At 36.9% G+C, this 18,793-nt stretch overlaps 1 protein-coding gene across 1 annotated transcript in view; it reads right to left on the reverse strand.

Moving 5' to 3' along the window:
• SLC4A4 (solute carrier family 4 member 4) overlaps nt 1-18,793 on the reverse strand; it is a 350,822-nt gene that overhangs the window by 82,767 nt on the left and 249,262 nt on the right. The window contains exon 13 of the mRNA XM_082645180.1: nt 2,132-2,265. Within this exon, the coding sequence (XP_082501306.1) occupies nt 2,132-2,265 (134 nt within the window). The remainder of the gene's footprint in view (nt 1-2,131; nt 2,266-18,793) is intronic.

Below are 18,793 nucleotides of genomic sequence, written 5' to 3' on the forward strand. Positions count from 1 at the left end.
AACTAGTAAATGACGAAACACACTTCGGGAAACAGTGATCTACACAAATACTCTGTATCTGTACAAAATATTAGCATTGCTATTATGATATGTAAGCAAATGATATAGTATTGTGAATTAAAGAATAAGGTTTGACACATAAGTGTCACATGTTACCCAGTGATGGATTTAAAACAGTTTCTCAAATGTTTCTTGTTGCTTTACAACCATTTGAAAATAAATCACTTGAAACTATGTTTAAGTTTCCAATTATGATGAAACAGAAGGGAAAGTGAGAAAGCAACTTGCTTAGTGAAAGGAAATAATCTCTATCTTACAATTATCTAAAGCACATCAGGATGCAAACATTTTCTGTAGATTAAGGCTCTGATCACATTGCATCCAATAAATCTTTCTGCAAAGGTTGCACATGTTTGTTCCTGTTTATAGTACATGCCTGTTTAATCTTTCCACAAAGGCTTTCTTGTCTCCCACAATATTTTCTTAAACATATATAAACTGTCTGACTCTTTCTATAAACTGACATGAGCAGAATTCTTTCCAATGGTCTTCTGAGAATTATGATGGAGTGATTTGTAGTAATGATCTACAGAAAACATAACACTATTTAAAATTTGGGACTTTAAATTCTTGGAAGATCCTTGCTTTTCTTTTCAACCCAGTTCTCAAAACACTCATTTCAAATTCTCATTCCCTCCTCTCTCTTGTGATCTTTTTTGATGGCACACACAGTTTCAAAGGCCATTATATGAGTCTTTATGTCCATGAGGCATTAAGTAGGTAATGACATTTCTAATATTAAAATCCTAGAAATGTATAACAATAGAAGTATATTTAAATTCCAACAAGGAATGTTAGCAAGTCGTATGAAATTCTGCAATCTGTCTGGGTATTGAAATCTGCCAGTAAAGGCAATTCTCTCTCAGACATATTAAGTTCATTAGAAAGAGGCCAGAATTCCCAATCTGATTTTGAAACTATTTGTGTGCTAATGTGGTCACTTGGATAATTTGCTTAACTCAATTTTCCCCTTCTTAAAATGATCCATCAATTTCTAAAAGAAAATACTGGTATCACAACTGTCATGCCCAGTAGTAACGTCTAGTGATTCCATAAAAGGCTTTCGGACTCTGGAGTCCGAAAGCAGGAATTCAAATCCCAGCCCTGCCAACGACTGGTGATGCAACCTTCAGCAGTTTGCTTATCCACTCTATGCCTGCTTTCTCATCTATAAAACAGGAGACAGTCCCTACCTCATAGGACTGCTACAAGAAATAAATGAGGGAGTGCCTGTAATGTGCTTAGGACAATCCTTGGTACATGGTCAGCACTCAATAAGTGTTAGTTGTTACTCATTTGAGTCTAGAAATGTATCTTTAGTTAAGAACGCTGGAATGGGGGTTAGGAGCAGTGGACCACAGGAACACCCAGTCTCTTTCACAGATGAGCCACGTGACCTTGAACAAGCCACTTCATTTCTCTAGTGTGTCAGTCGGGATCATGGCAGGAAACAGAAGGCAATCTCCCATGGGATTCTGAGGAAAATGTAACACATGGACTATTTACAGAGGTATGAATAACAAAAAAATGGCAAGTACTCAGGGACTAGCAATATCAGGAAGCCATTTCTACTCCCTGGCTTGAAAAGGCCAAGGAAGTAAGAGTCACCAGAGCCTGGTGAGGGCCAGAGGCAGGGGGGAGGAGCCACCTGACAGGGGCTACACTCAGAGGACAAAGGCACACTGCCAGACTGCCTGGTGAAGCAGAGGCAGTGAGGTGGGAAACAGACACACCCTGACCTCTCTGCCTGCCTGTGTTCCTGGGGCTCTGCAGGAAGCCAGAGGGCAAAGGAGCCTGAGTGCTGCAGTCCACAGCGGCCAGCTTCCAGAGGCACAAAGCAGGACAAGGCAGAGAATCATGGGGGAGGGCAAGAGGTAACAGAACATAGCGGCCTCAGCTGAAGCAAACGTAAACACGTGCTGGAGGACTTAATCTCTAAGGGCCTTTCAACCTCCAAATCTTAAAATTCTCGTATTCTGTTATGCCTAATTACTACTCTGTGCTCTATCTAGACTACGAATGGTCCACAATTAAACAATTCTAATTTATAGTTAGATATGTATATACGTACTTGCTGAAATTAAATAGAAGCCTCTCAAAAACTAGAACAGGTCCTGTGCTGCTCAAAATAGTGAGTGGTTGACCAGCGAAGAGGCAAAAGACGGCTCCAGAGACAGCGGTGCCCAGGAAACTCTCCAACACGCCCTAATAGAAAGAAAATATAGGTGTTAAAAGAAACTTGTCTTTTTTTCTTTTCATGTGTGATGTCACTAGGGGAATGAAGCCACGTGAATATGCTATTAAGATGGCTATCGTAAACATATCAACTATAAAGAATAAAGATTCTTACCAATGGGCTGAACTGCTCCAAAGACTATAATGACTGTAATGACTAGTGGTTGATTGCAGAAGGCAAAGGGTGACTCTGATCTACTTTTAAAAATATTAATTGAAGCTTCTGTACATAAAATCGCATTATAAAATCCCACCACGTGCAGAAGGCAAAGGGTGACTCTGATCTACTTTTAAAAATATTAATTGAAGCTTCTGTACATAAAATCGCATTATAAAATCCCACCACGTGCGAAGAAGTGATTTAGTACTTTTGGTGGCATTTTTCTCTCTGTGGTTACTTTCAGTGTTTGCTTTAACCAGATTTCACCTTGCACATAGAAGATACTTATAAGTAGCTACACTTTATGCATAAAAGCTATTTTCTACAGAGAAAAGCTTTTTAAGTGAAGAGGGAGCAAAGAGGAGACAAACAAATGATTTGCCCTCTATCTTGCAATCTCTAAGACACCAATTCCAAACAAAATTTCTTAGTACATATTCAGCGTCCAATGTAAACTTATACAAGAGCTTCAAGAGCTACTTTAGAGGAAATAAATGCACAGGGACACGAACAACTAAACCTTTGTGGCCACATGTCCCTGAAGGTGTATCTCTGAGAAACAACCTATTATTTCTCTTTAGCATAACAAGAACAAAGAATTTATACATGTATATATATATATATATATATATATATATATATATGTATGTATATATATATGTATATACACACATATATACATATATAAAATATCATATAATATACACAAAAGTATGATAAAGAAATTGGTTTTTTAAAATCAACTTACAGAACTAAACTAAGTGCTATCCCCACTCAAAAGCCATCCTAGGAGAATCTTATTAAAATGATTACTTGAATTTTTGTTTTTTAGGCTAACAAGAACCCTTCATTCAAAGATCAAACATCAAGGGGAAGAAATACATTCTGTAACACACGCACATCCCCACCCCATGCCCCGCAAAAAAAGCATAAACAATAGGATACATATTTTCCAAAAATTACTAACAAAGAAGTTAAATCTTTTCACCTTGAAGATATTGCATACACTAAAATAATGCATCACTAAAGACTGAACAAATTAAAGAAAAATGTCAAAATATTGAAATATTTTTTACATGGCTTCAAAGCCAGCAATATTTTCTTTAGAATGACATTAGCAATAGTATATCCTCCTCTTTTAAGGGTAAGATTCAATTGGGAAAACAGGGAAAAATCCTTCAGCACAGCATTATGTAATAATGGGGTTGGGGTGGGGATGGCGCAAAAAAGCAAGAATTGACAAGTAATAAGACTGGCTCCTCACACAGTGAGCAGACACTTTCTAAACAACTCAGTACAACTACTTCCATCCTGAATGTCTAGGTCTGAAGTCTGGCAGGTGAGTCTCGTAAGTGGACCCCATTTATATACTTGTGAACTCCACTGCATGTTTGAATGGTGCCATCTCGTTATTTTATAGCCATTCCACACATAATCACTGTGTCCAGCTCATTCTTCCTCAGGGAGGCAGCAAGCAGAATAACAAGCAAGGCTAACAGAAACAGGCTGCCTTTATGTAGAGAGAGAGAAAGAGGCTCCCCTGTGCCCCAAAAATAGTATTAGTCTTGATCTCTTATCCGTGAAGATACGGAGCTTCAGGGGGGTTAAATGATATGAACAAATCCACGCTCACTGTGGCACAAGTCTTTGGAGTATGGTTACCTGCCCAACTACTATCACACCCTTGGCAAAGAGAAAAGGTATACCTTCGGCTGGGATTTTCTTAGACTTGAAGTTTTTTACCTCCTGTGCAGTGACATTGGGCTTTTTATGTCTTTATCATTTATCTTTCTTTTTCATGACTTATTTTAGTGTGTGTGACATGAAAGGGTAGGGACTGGAAGGCTCCGTGTGGCAGGAGAAGCCACACTCTAGGGACATGTGATAGGCAAAGTTTCACTGCATCATTCTCTATCAAGCATGGAGGAGTGACTATTTCTCATCACTACTGCAGGATCAAATTACAGCACAGCCTGAGTGTAAGAGAGAACACGAATGAAGAAAGGAGGAATGCAAGGTTAAGAATTCTCTACTTGGACTGACATGAGGGGCCAGGGCAGGGTCTCTGGTGTCATCCATGCTTCTCTCCCTCCCACCATGCTATATACTATCCCACCACATGCTCTGCAAGCACCCAGGAAACACTAAAGGAATCCAAGAAGACACCCAAATCACACCCTACATCCTGCTTATCAAAGGCTAACAGCCATCACTGATCATTCAGTAAAGGTAACAACTCATCTCTTCCAGAAAACGGCTTTGATTTGTGGAAGTCATGTGACTGTTAAAAAAGTAGAGTACTTTTATTTTAGTACTTGCTCCTTTGGTAAGTGCTACAGTTTCCATTCTGTTATGGACAATTTTAAAACAGAGACAGGTGATTTATTATACACATTGCACTGGAAACTTGCTTAAACTCAGAGATGTTTCCAGTGTTTCTGAGAAAAGAACTATTTTCACCACATTTTGACATTACAGAAATTAAAAAAAATAATCTTGACAGTACAGAAATTAAAAAAAAATAATCTCATGAAATGAATAACTTTAACTGTAACTAGAATTTAAAGCAATTTATAAAGTGAACTATCAAAAACCCCTCTTCTGATTTATTATAGTCAGTGTTCACTAATATAAAAAAGGAAATAATGTGTGGATGTGCGTATTTTTAATAGCTATAGCTCATAAAGACACTTCTACACCTGATTTCCTATAGAGGAACAAACTCCCTAGCAATTCATGAGAATGTAGATGGCTGAGCTCTGAGGGGTGGCAGAATCAGGTGCCACAAAGCACTCCAGCTCCATTTTGATTTGGTTTTTATTTTATTCCATTTCCAATTAGGTGATGTCCACTGTGGAACAGAAGAAAGAGCTAACAACTGGCCCTCAGGAAACCCAGAGTCTAGACTCTGTTCTGTCACCAAAGAGCTGCAATGGACTGTGGAGTCAGACCAAGCTGATATCTAGACTCTGTCATTTACTCCATCGATGACTTAAGCAAGTTACTTAACCTCTCCATGCCTCATACCATCCGTGTGAAAATTAGATTAGATAATGCATGTCAAGTGCTTAGCATAGTCATTGATAGATATGTTTTTTTTGTGTGTTTTTTTTTTGTTTTTTATTTTTATTTTTTTTGCTGTACGCGGGCCTCTCACTGTTGTGGCCTCTCCCGTTGCGGAGCACAGGCTCCGGACGCACAGGCTCAGCGGCCATGGCTCACGGGCCCAGCCGCTCCGCGGCATATGGGATCCTCCCAGACCGGGGCACGAACCCATATCCCCTGCATCGGCAGGCGGACTCTCAACCACTGCGCCACCAGGGAGGCCCGATAGATATGTTTTTGATGAACAGTAATATATACATAATCTATTCAGATATGAGATGAGGGGGCTGAACTAGGTCTCTTCCAAGGTCTCTTCCAGGTGTTTCAGCACAAAGAGCAGGTCTTGGAGTCAGGGATATCTGAGTTTAAATCTCAGCTCCACCAGTTATCAACCTCTCTAAATCCTAACTCTCTTCTCTATAAAATCAATGGCTATTTCATAGGATAATTATTTGGACTGAATATGACCACACTATAGAAAGACCTAAGAGTAAAGTAGAGATGCAATAAGATGCTGGTTCCCTTTTCTTCCTGCTTCTCATCTCCTTCTTCCCAGTCTGCCTCTATTACTTCTCTGTCCTTCAAAGGAGGAAGGAGATGGAGAGTGACAGTCAAAAGGAGTGATATGAGAAGATGAAGATCAGTCCTCAGAGGAAAAGGGGGAGAAAAGCCTCTTTACAGATTCAGTGTTTCACAGAGCAAAACTCCAACTCAACAGAAGCCTTAGAGGGCGACAGCTACAGCCATTGATTTTGTTGCTTCTTTTCATTCCTTGTGTTACTGAACACACGGAATCAACTACAATGAAACAAAACAGTTTTACTTTACAGCAGTGAAGTCAAAACCCACAACTAAAACAATTTATGAAAATTTTTCTGCTCACGTAAGGGTATGACGTTAAACCAAAGATGGTCCTTGTCTTACAAAAGAGCCAAGAAAATCAACCCAAGTCTCATAATAGAAAAATCAAGCATAAAAGAAATCTGACCATAGGAGCAAGATTCTTTAGGAAAAAAAAAATCCAACCATGATTGGTAACACCAGCATTTTGTCTTTCAGCTACTTGTGACAAGGTCTGCCAGGGCCATCATGCCTGTCATGGCTAACACAAAGCAAACACATTCAAAATGATAAAGCATTAAAAATTTATGCTGTCTACTTGGACTTTATTGTAATTTAGTATCTTTGGTATCTTCATATAACACTAAAGAATGACCTTTGTTGTTTTATGTCCTTCTTATTAAGAAATGTATTACCTGGATTAATAATTAATCCAAATGCAAAACTGCCTTAAAAAACAAAAGATTTTCTATTTCTTTGACAATTTTCAACCAAGTAAAACTTGAGAAAAAAAATATTTTGGTGGCAATAAATGCTAAAATATTCACCAACACTATTGCTATATTTCAAGTCTTTTTAAAAAATTGTCTTCTAACCATAAAAAGAAATTTTGGCATGTGTTGGTTGTAATCTATTCAAACTGTGTAGAATGTTGATTAATTAAACTTCTCTAGATGAGTTTTTGAATCTGAAATTTAGCCAAGAAAAATGATGCAGCCTAATGCCATTTAAACATGGCCATTGGAAATAAGCAGACAAGTCTGAATTACCTGTAGGAGTTTTGATGTCAGATCCCCGACATAAAGCCACATGATCAAAAATAAGTGGAGAGATGATGCAAGTATCTAAATTAAATTTGAGTCACAGGAGAATTATCTGGGAAGGTTTTTTTTTTTTGCTTTGTTTTTTGGGGTTTTAAAAAAAAAACAAACAAAACATTCTTTATCTCCACTTTGAACAATTAAATCAGGACCTCCGAAGATCAGGCCTGGGGAATCCATAGTTTTTCAAAGTTCCCCAGGTGATTCTCATATGGTCCAAATCTAAGGTGCAGCCATTCAAGCGACCTCCCTTCCTCTATCAAAATGAGAACCACCTGCTAGTATGGTTAATGATCAGTGGTTACACAGACCATTCATCTACACTAGGGAAGAAGACTGGATATACAACCCTCATTTTTTACTTTACCTGTGTAGCTACAGACTATAAATCAATGATTTCTGTCCTGACAGATCACAGCTGCCAAGTCCTTAGTGTGCCATCTACTCTGCCTGAAAGTGCTTTGTTGTCATAAACAGGATTTCTGTTTACACTGCCCAGCAGGAACAGAAAAAAAGAGGGAAGACTTGAAAGACGAATTATCTCTCTGCTTGAAGAAAAGTATGAGCCAAAACCTTTATCAAAGAGCTTCAATTCCAAGTCCAATAAAATGGATGAGCAAGTAAGGGAGGCTTTACAATACTGTTTTGTTTGAAGAGCTGTGAGTATGTATCTAGATCATCTGAAGTGTCCAAACATCAAATACCAGTATAACCTTACACAAAAATCAATTCCAGATGGATAAAAAATGTAAATGAAAACATAAAAGAACTAAGATATGTGGGCAAATATTTTTCTAATCTTGGGGTGGGGAAACCTCTCTAAATACATCACGAATATAAGAAACTATAAAAGACTGAAGATTTTGACTACAGAAGAATTGAAATCTTCACAGCAAAAGAAATCATAAATAAGGTTAAAAGATATGGCAGACCTGGGGGAAAATGTATCTGCGATACTTCTGGCAAGCAAAGGGAAAATATCCTTATTATACAAAGAGTTCTTATAAGTCATTGAGAAAAAAAAAAAGAAAAAAGAATGCCCAAAAGGAAACTATTCCAAGAGTACAAATATAAAGGTGCATGGGTAAGCAATAAAGCGTGTAAGGATATTAACTCTCACTAAAAATCAAGAAATTTAAATTGAATACGAATGAGCCATCATGTTTTCAAGCCACAGAATGACAAAAATGAGAATATGAGACAAATCCTGTTCCTGCAAGAGTGTGAGCAAGCCAGCACTCTTGTCCATTACTGAGAGAAGTATAAATTGGTATAACCTTTGTGGAGTGTAATCTGAAATAAATAACAAAAATAAAATAGGTATATCCTGCAGTCACATGCTGCTAGGAATTTACTCTAAGGAGGTAATTAAGAAGAATGAAAATGTGGTTAAGCATCAAGTTTGTTTACAAATGAAAAAACTGAAAAAAACTGAAAGTCTACTAATAGAGAATTTATTAAGTAGATTATAGCACATACATCATGTGTATAAATAGATGCAGCAGTTAAAAATGATGTTCAAGATTGTATTGAAGTGGAAAGACTTCCATGAAATGCTAGTGATGTATATGATCACATATGATCTCATTTACATAAAATCCTATACACTGATCTGTTTACACATGCATTGCAAGACATACGGAAAGATATTCATGAAAAGGTTAATAATGGTTATTTCTGGGTGATGGATTTAAGAGCAAAATTATCTTCTATGCAGTGTTTCTGTATTGTTTGAATTTTCCACAATGCATAATTACATCTTATTAAAAATAAAACTACTTCAAAATAATTTCAAGCTCAACACAAAATAATTTTAGAATTTAGCATCATTTGGGATCTCCACTGCTGCCCAAATGACTATCATTTTCTGATCACCAAGAAAATAGAGTTGACAAAGGTCTTAATTAAAAAAACAACCAAAAAGGTTTCTGGCAAATGAAATTTGGTTAAAAAAAATTACTTAACTTCAATCAAACAGGTTGAATTCAAAACTTGTAAATAAAATGAAGTAAATTATCTAAAGTTCCTTCCAGGGAAAAGGATGGCCAATATCCCTTGGAGGCAAGTAAGCAGTGTAGCACCCTTTGCTTTGTCACTGAATACACATTTATTTTTTCTTACCAAAGCAACCTAATTGGTTCATTCCGACAGACTATCCCTACCTCACTTTTTGAAACTAGAACGTTTCTGGTACAGATTAACATGTCACCTTCTATTTCCACTTCAAGGAAGAAATGCACTTTGGTGCCAAAGTGCAATATTCGGGTAAGGTGAAATTACTGTACAGTCCCTCATGTAGTAAAGCAATTATCTGCTGCTTTAATCCTGCTGTTACAAAGAAGTGTTTATCTTATCAAGGAATATCATATATAAATAAGAAATGATACATTTCCATCTTGAGTAGATTGATCAAATATTCTCAGCACAGCAGTATGTTAAAATAAAGTCTCAAATTTGGAGATGCCAAATTTACATTTATAAATGTTCCTTATTATGAAACAAGTTCCCTTAAAATGTGCTGTTAGGCTCCATAAATATCACAAAACTCACACAATTCTAAAAACCTTACTGTATTCTTTTACTAAAAGGTTTGTGAAAATAGGATTATATTTACTCCTGAAAAAAATTTAAATGACTTTCTTCACTCAGTCTTCCCTCTAGACTGTTCTCAGTCATTCACAATCAACAATGTCGATTTAAATTAAAGCACTTTTCTGCGTTCCATAAAGCTCAGAAGAACAACTTTTAAACAACACAAAGACTTGCCATAAAGCATCAAAAAACTGTTCCTTATATCAGTATCTTACCCATAGACTAAGCTATCCATAAATATTTGTTAAATCAACATTTAACAATTTAAAGCATCTAAATGAATAGGACAAGCAAGAGTAGTAGAAATATAACGCAATGAGTTCGCATGCATGGTCACAGAGAGTTTAGTTGTGACAAAGACATGTTTTTAGGATAGTGAAGATAAAAGCCCTTGTTTACTTGACAGTATGGCAAGGGGAACAGAGGATTATTACAGTGGGACATACTGAAAAGGACAGTAAGAGAATTGCACAGTTCTCAGACCTCAGAAAGCCTATGCTCTAGTCCTTTGTCTTTAACTCTAAGAACAGGAAACAGTTACAAGCCAGTGCTAGATCTCAGACAAATATAAGGTCAACTCTTGGCAAAGCAGTTCAGTTACTCCCAGAAGCCCAGGCTAAACTTTAATGGCCCACACTTAACAAGGAATCCATGCATACCCACGCTGGAAGGCTCAGAGTCCTCTCAGAGAAGCGTGATGGCCCAAATGTATGTGGAAAGTTGAAGAATACATACAATTATCTATGTTACCATTATAATTTGATTATATTTGGAGCCACTGTAGCCTCAACTGTTTTATTTTGAACACAGTTCCATGAGAAATGATCCATGTGGCTCCCAAAATCTGCTTCTAAAGAGGTGTGTGTATATGTATATACACAAACACACACATATAATGTGTGATACATATATCATTACATATATATGTATGTAATGATTACATATATATGTATGATTATTAAATATATATCTTTTATTATAATATATAATATATAATATACAAATATAACTCAGAATTTATGTGTGTATACTAATTACATATATATGCATATATATAATATATATACTTCTGCTCTGACATGAACACTTAAATGTAAATTCCTATCTCTGAGCAGGCAAGACCTCCTGAACAGAAGTTGGCAGAAGAGTTTGCTTAAACAACACCAGTGCAGTGACTCATTTGTGTTTTCCCAACATGCTTCTACCCAGCACCCATGTCTATTTGTAGCCTCAAAATAAAGGCTATGTGAACCATCTCTGAGCTTCCTGTCTTTAAAAGCAAGGACACTGTTCTCAGTTGACTCATTTGAGCTGCCAGTGCTTTTGAGAATAACCCACTGTCACATTTATGAAGACATGTGATATAATTTAAGATTATTTCAGGCTGTGCCAATGCTTTTCTGCTTAGTCTTGACCTAATGTTTAGAAAGTCAAATTCACCCCCCTAATTAAGCCCACTACAAACCACTACTGGTATCTCTGGGGGGTAAAAAAAAGATTGCTTTATCAACACTCCAGATTGTAAATACCATCAGAATCAACACTCTAGATTGTAAATACCATCAGAATAGGGATTCTTACCTATTTTGGTCATGTTATCTGTATCCCCAGCACTTAAAATAGTGTCTGGCACATGGTAGACACTCAATAAATATTTGCAAAGGAATGAACCAACCTCTGCCTTAGACCTGTGAAATAATAACCCGGGTCTCAGCACCAAATCCACAAAATATTTTGTTGTCCTGGTGTCCAAGTCAAGAAGACATCTACCACCAGAGCATCAAAACCTCTGTACGTGTTATACAGATGGCCAACAGGTCCATGAAAAGATGTTCAACGACACTAATTACTAGAGAAATGCAAATCAAAACTACAATGGGGTACCAACTCACACTGGTCAGAATGGCCATCATTAAAAAGTCTACAAATAAAAAATGCTGGAGAGGACGTGGAGAACAGGAAATGCTCCTACACTGTTGGTGGGAATGTAAATTGGTGCAGCCACTATGGAAAACAGTTTGCAAGTCCCTCAAAAAACTAAAAATAGAGTTGACATATGATCCAGCAATCCCACTCCTGGGCATATATTCAGAGAAAACTATAATTCAAAAAGATACCTGCACCCCAATGTTCACAGCAGCACTATTTACAATAGCCAAGACACGAAAGCAACCTAAATGTCCACTGACAGATGAATGGATAAAGAAGATGTGGTATATATACACAATAGAATACTACTCAGCCATAAAAAAGAACGAAACAACACCATTTTCAGCAACATGGATGGACCTAGAGATTATCATACAAAGTGAAGTAAGTCAGAAAGAGAAAGACAAATACCATATAATATCACTTATATGTGGAATCTAAAATATGACATGAATGAACTTGTTCACAAAACAGAAACAGACTTGTGGTTACTGAAGGAGGGTAGGGTGGGAGAGGAATAAATTAGGAGTTTGGAACTAGCAGATACAAACCACTTTATATAAAATACACAACAAGGACCTACTGTATAGCACAGGGAACTATATTCAATATCCTATAATAAACCATAATGGAAAAAGAATATGAAAATTTTATATACATATATAAAACTGAATCACTGAATCACTTTGCTGTACACCAGAAACTAAAACAACATTGTAAATCAACTATACTTCCATAAAAAAACAAGACAAAAAAAAAACACCTCTGTATGTTAAAGTACACCCTTTCAGTTTTGAGATACCCTTCCACATATTAAATTCACCTTATTCCCTGGTCTTCAAAATAGATAAAACCAACAGACGTGCCAATCTAAGTCATCTACCATTGCAGGAAAACCTAATTTGGTGACTATAGGTAAAATTTTTCCATATTTAAATACTAGGATATGTAAAATTACTATGTAACTATTGAGTTAGGTATGTGTGCACACACTAGTCCATTTATATTTATATATATTATTTTAGATCTATAAACTCAGCACTTGGATCTATGAACCCATTTACTAATAGCATTATTCCACCGTAAAGAAACTGATAATAGAGTACTCAGTTCAACAAGTATCTATTAATGGTCATTAATTTTTTATCCCTGTTTATCAGTGTTTCTGCCACCCACTGAATATCAAATTGTAGCATTTCATCAATGAATTTATTAAAGAAAAAAGTCTTCAGAAATGAAAGGAAAATATGTCCATCACTATTTCCATTCAGAGAAACTTTTAAAATAATGAATTCATAGTTTCAGTGAAACTGTCAATGGAGGTTACAAAATCTATTAATAAAATGACCAAACTATGTCTGGCAAATAGTCCTCATAGGTTTGAACTAGATACTTTGAATTAAGTCAACTCCCAGGAGTAACATCCAGCCAATGGTCATTTTAATGGACATCTTGATACACTGAAAGCATTTATATTTCTCCTACAATCTTCAGAACCCAGAAAACAGCTTACTACACCACCAATGCCTTTCCCATAACACCTATCACAGAGGAAAAACCCACAGTAACTATACATGTTACACAACAGAATCCTTTACTTTACAGAACTCACTCATACAGAAATTAATTCACCAGGAGGGATCACCAATAGACTTTAACAGATTTCTTCCTGTCTCAGATGCAGTGTTTTAAAGCTAAGCCTTATGAAATTGAAAAGGAGTTCAATTCAGTTTTAAAAGTTGATAAACTAACACATAAGAAGTGTCATACTGCCTCTGTCTCAATGAGAACATCTTTGAAAAAAAATGTGTTGAAAAACTATCTTCACAAAAAGTCTCTCTATATTCTGAAAGACAGAAGGAGGTTTTGTTCTTGCTGCCCTCTCAAAACCACATCTTTCTTTGATTTTGTTTTTTTTTAAACATCTTTATTGGAGTATAATTGCTTTACAATGGTGTGTTAGTTTCTGCTTTATAACAAAGTCAATCAGTTATACATATACATATGTTCCCATACCTCTTCCCTCTTGCGTCTCCCTCCCTCCCACCCTCCCTATCCCACCCCTTTAGGTGGTCACAAACCACTGAGCTAATCTCCCTGTGCTATGCGGCTGCTTCCCACTAGCTATCTATTTTACATTTGGTAGTGTATATAGGTCCATATCACTCTCTCACTTTGTCACAGCTTACCCTTGCCCCTCCCCATATCCTCAAGTCCATTCTCTAGAAGGTCTGCATCTTTATTCCTGTCTTACCCCTAGGTTCTTCATGACTTTTTTTTTTCTTAGATTCCATAAATATGTGTTAGCATACAGTATTTGTTTTTCTCTTTCTGACTTACTTCACTCTGTATGACACACTCTAGGTACATCCACCTCACTACAAATAACTCACTTTCGTTTCTTTTTATGGCTGAGTAATATTACATTGTATATATGTGCCACATCTTCTTTATCCATTCATCTGTTGATGGACACTTAGGTTGCTTCCATGTCCTGGCTATTGTAAATAGAGCTGCAATGAACACTGTGGTACATGACTCTTTTTGAATTATGGTTTTCTCAGGGTATATGCCTAGTAGTGGGATTGCTGGGTCATATGGTAGTTCTATTTGTAGTTTTTTAAGGAACCTCCATACTGTTCTCCAGAGTGGCTGTATCAATTTACATTCCCACCAACAGTGCAAGAGGGTTCCCTTTTCTCCACACCCTCTCCAGCATTTATAGTTTCTAGATTTTTTGATGATGGCCATTCTGACCAGTGTGAGATAATATCTCATTGTAATTCTGATTTGCCTTTCTCTAATGATTAATGATGTTGAGCATTCTTTCATGTGTTTGTTGGCAGTCTGTATATTCTCTTTGGAGAAATGTCTACTTAGGTCTTCTGCCCATTTTTGGATTGGGTTGTTTGTTTTTTTGATATTGAGCTGCATGACTGCTTGTAAATTTTGGAGATTAATCCTTTGTCAGTTGCCTCATTTGCAAATATTTTCTCCCTTTCTGAGGGTTGTCTTTTGGTCCTGTTTGTGGTTTCTTTTGCTGTGCAAAAGCTTTTCAGTTTCATTAGGTCCCATTTGTTTATTTTTGCTTTTATTTCCATTTCTCTAGGAGGTGGGTCAAAAAAGATCTTGCTGTGATTTATGTCATAAAGTGTTCTGCCTATGTTTTCCCCTAAGAGCTTGATAGTTTCTGGTCTTACATTTAGGTCTTTAATCCATTTTGAGTTTATTTTTGTGTATGGTGTTAGGGAGTGTTCTAATTTCATCCTTTTACATGTAGCTGTCCAGTTTTCTCAGCACCACTTATTGAAGAGGCTGTCTTTTCTCCACTGTATATTCTTACCTCCTTTATCAAAGATAAGGTGACCATATGTGCATGGGTTTACCTCTGGGCTTTCTATCCTGTTCCACTGATCTATATTTCTGTTTTTCTGCCAGTACATACTGTCTTGATTACTGTAGCTTTGTAGTATAGTCTGAAGTCAGGGAGCCTGATTCCTCCAGCTCCATTTTTCGTTCTCAAGATCACTTTGGCTATTCGGGGGTTTTCTGTGTTTCCATAAAAATTGTGAAATTTTTTGTTCTAGTTCTCTGAAAAATGCCAGTGGTGGTTTGATAGGGATTGCATTGAATCTGTAGATTGCTTTGGGTAGTAGAGTCATTATCACAATGTTCATTCTTCCAACCCAAGAACATGGTATATCTCTCCATCTATTTGTATCATCTTTAATTTCTTTCATCAGTGTCTTATAATTTTCTGCATACAGGTCTTTTGTCTCCTTAGGTAGGTTTATTCCTAGATATTTTATTCTTTTTGTTGCAATGGTAAATGGAAGTATTTTCTTAATTTCACTTTCAGATTTTTCATCATTAGTGTATAGGATTGGCAGAGATTTCTGTGTATTTGTATCCTGCCACTTTACAAATTCATTGATTAGCTCTAGTAGTTTTCTGGTAGAATCTTTAGGATTCTCTATGTATAGTATCATGTCATCTGCAAACAGTGACAGCTTTACTTCTTCTTTTCCAGTTTGGATTCCTTTTATTTCTTTTTCTTCTCTGATTGCTGCGGCTAAAACTTCCAAAACTATGTTGAATAACAGTGGTGAGAGTGGGCAACCTTGTCTTGTTCCTGATCTTAGTGGAAATGGTTTCAGTTTTTAACCATTGAGGACGATGGTGGCTGTGGGTTTGTCATATATCGCCTTTATTATGTTGAGGAAAGTTCCCTCTATGCCTACTTTCTGCAGGGTTTTTATCATAAATGGGTGTTGAATTTTGTAGAAAGCTTTCTCTGCATGTATTGAGATGATCATATGGTTTTTCTCTTTCAATTTGTTAATATGGTGTATCACGTTGACTGACTTGCATATACTGAAGAATCCTTGCATTCCTGGAATAAACCCCACTTGATCATGGTGTATGATTCTTTTAATGTGCTGTTGGATTCTGCTTGCTAGTATTTTGTTGAGGATTTTTGCATCTATGTTCATCAGTGATATTGGGCTGTAGTTTTCTTTCTTTGTGACATCTTTGTCTGGTTTTGGCATCAGGGTGATGCTGTCCTCGTAGAATGAGTTTGGGAGTGTTCCTCTCTCCGCTATATTTTGGAAGAGTTTGAGAAGGATAGGTGTTAGCTCTTCTTTAATGGTTGATAGAATTCGCCTGTGAAGCCATCTGGTCCTGGGCTTTTGTTTGTTGGAAGATTTTTTTATCACAGTTTCAATTTCAGTGTCTGTGATTGGTCTGTTCATATTTTCTATTTCTTCCTGGTTCAGTCTGGGAAGGTTGTGCTTTTCTAAGAATTTGTCCATTTCCTCCAGGTTGTCCATTTTATTGGCATAGAGTTGCTTGTAGTAATCTCTCATGATCTTTTGTATTTCTGCAGTGTCAGTTGTTACTTCTCCTTTTTCATTTCTAATTCTATTGATTTGAGTCTTCTCCCTTTTTACTTCATGAGTCTGGCTAATGGTTTATCAATTTTGTTTATCTTCTCAAAGAGCCAGCTTTTAGTTTTATTGATCTTTGCTATCGTTTCCTTCATTTCTTTTTCATTTATTTCTGATCTGATCTTTATGATTTCTTTCCTTCTGCTAACTTTGGGGTTTTTTTGTTCTTTCTCTAATTGCTTTAGGTGTAAGGTTAGGTTGTTTACTTGAGATTTTCCTGTTTCTTAAGGTAGGATTGTATTGCTATAAACTTCCCTCTTAGAACTGCTTTTGCTGCATCCCATAGGTTTTGTGTCATCTTGTCTCCATTGTCATTTGTTTCTAGGTATTTTTTTATTTCCTCTTTGATTTCTTCAGTGATCACTTCGTTATTAAGTAGTGTATTGTTTAGCCTCCACGTGTTTGTATTTTTTACAGATCTTTTCCTGTAACTGCTATCTAGTCTCATAGCGTTGTGGTCAGAAAAGATACTTGATACGATTTCAATTTTCTTAAATTTACCAAGGCTTGATTTGTGACCCAAGATAGGATCTATCCTGGAGAATGTTCCATGAGCACTTGAGAAAAATGTGTATTCTGTTGTTTTTGGATGAAATGTCCTATAAATATCAATTAAGTCCATCTTGTTTAATGTATCATCTAAAGCTTGTGTTTCCTTATTTATTTTCATTTTGGATGATCTGTCCATTGGTGAAAGTGGGGTGTTAAAGTTCCCTACTATGACTGTGTTACTGTCGATTTCTCCTTTTATGGCTGCTAGTATTTGCCTTATGTATTGAGGTGCTCCTATGCTGGGTGTATAAATATTTACAATTGTTATATCTTCTTCTTGGATCGATCCCTTGATCATTATGTAGTGTCCTTCCTTGTCTCTTGTAATAGTCTTTATTTTAAAGTCTATTTTGTCTGATATGAGAATTGCTACACCAGATTTCTTTTGATTTCCATTTGCATGGAATATCTTTTCCATCCCCTGAGTTTTAGTCTGTATGCGTCCCTAGGTCTGAAGTGGGTCTCTTGTAGACAGCATATATAAGGGTCTTGTTTTTGTATCCATTCAGCCAGTCTGTGTCTTTGGTAGGAGCATTTAATCCATTTACATTTAAGGTAATTACCAATATGTATGTTCCTATTCCCATTTCCTTAACTGTTTTGGGTTTGTTATTGTAGGCCTTTCCCTTCTCTTGTGCTTCTTTCCTAGAGAAGTTCCTTTAGCATTTGCTGTAAAGCTGGTTTGGTGGGGCTGAACTCTCTCAGCTTTTGCTTGTCTGTAAAGGTTTTAATTTCTCCAAAATCTGAATGAGATCCTTGCTGGGTAGAGTAATCTTGGTTTTAGGTTTTTCTCCTTCATCACTTTAAATATGTCCTGCCTTGGGGCTTCCCTGGTGGCGCAGTGGTTGAGAGTCCGCCTGCCGATGCAGGGAACACGGGTTCTTGCCCCGGTCCGGGAGGATCCCACATGCCGCGGAGCAGCTAGGCCCGTGAGACATGGCCGCTGAGCCTGCACGTCCAGAGCCTGTGCTCCACAGTGGGAGAGGCCACAACAGTGGGAGGCCTGCGTACTGCAAAAAAGAAATAAAAAAAAATGTGTCCTGCCTCCCCCTTATGGCTTGCAGAGTTTCTGCTGAAAGATCAGCTGTTAACCCTATGGGGATTCCCTTGTGTGTTATTTGTTGTTTTTCCCTTGCTGCTTTTAATATGTTTTGTGTTTAATTTTTGACAGTTTGATTAATATGTGTCTTGGCGTGTTTCTCCTTGGATTTATCCTGTATGGGACTCTCTGTGCTTCCTGGACTTGATTAACTATTTCCTTTCCCATATTAGGGAAGTTTTCAACTATAATCTCTGCAAATATTTTCTCAGTCCCTTTCTCTTTCTCTTCTTCGTCTTGGACCCTATAATTCGAATGTTGGTGCGTTTATTGTTGTCCCAGAGGTCTCTGAGACTGTCCTCAGTTCTTTTCATTCTTTTTTCTTTATTCTGCTCTGCAGTAGTTATTTCTACTATTTTATCTTCCATGTCACTTATCTGTTCTTCTGCCTCAGTTATCCTGCTATTGATCCCTTCTACAGTATTTTTAATTTCATTTACTGTGTTGTTCA

Source organism: Mesoplodon mirus (genome assembly GCF_964341445.2).
Source record: "Mesoplodon mirus genome assembly, chromosome: 2".
NCBI classification, from domain to species: Eukaryota; Metazoa; Chordata; class Mammalia; order Artiodactyla; family Ziphiidae; genus Mesoplodon; species Mesoplodon mirus.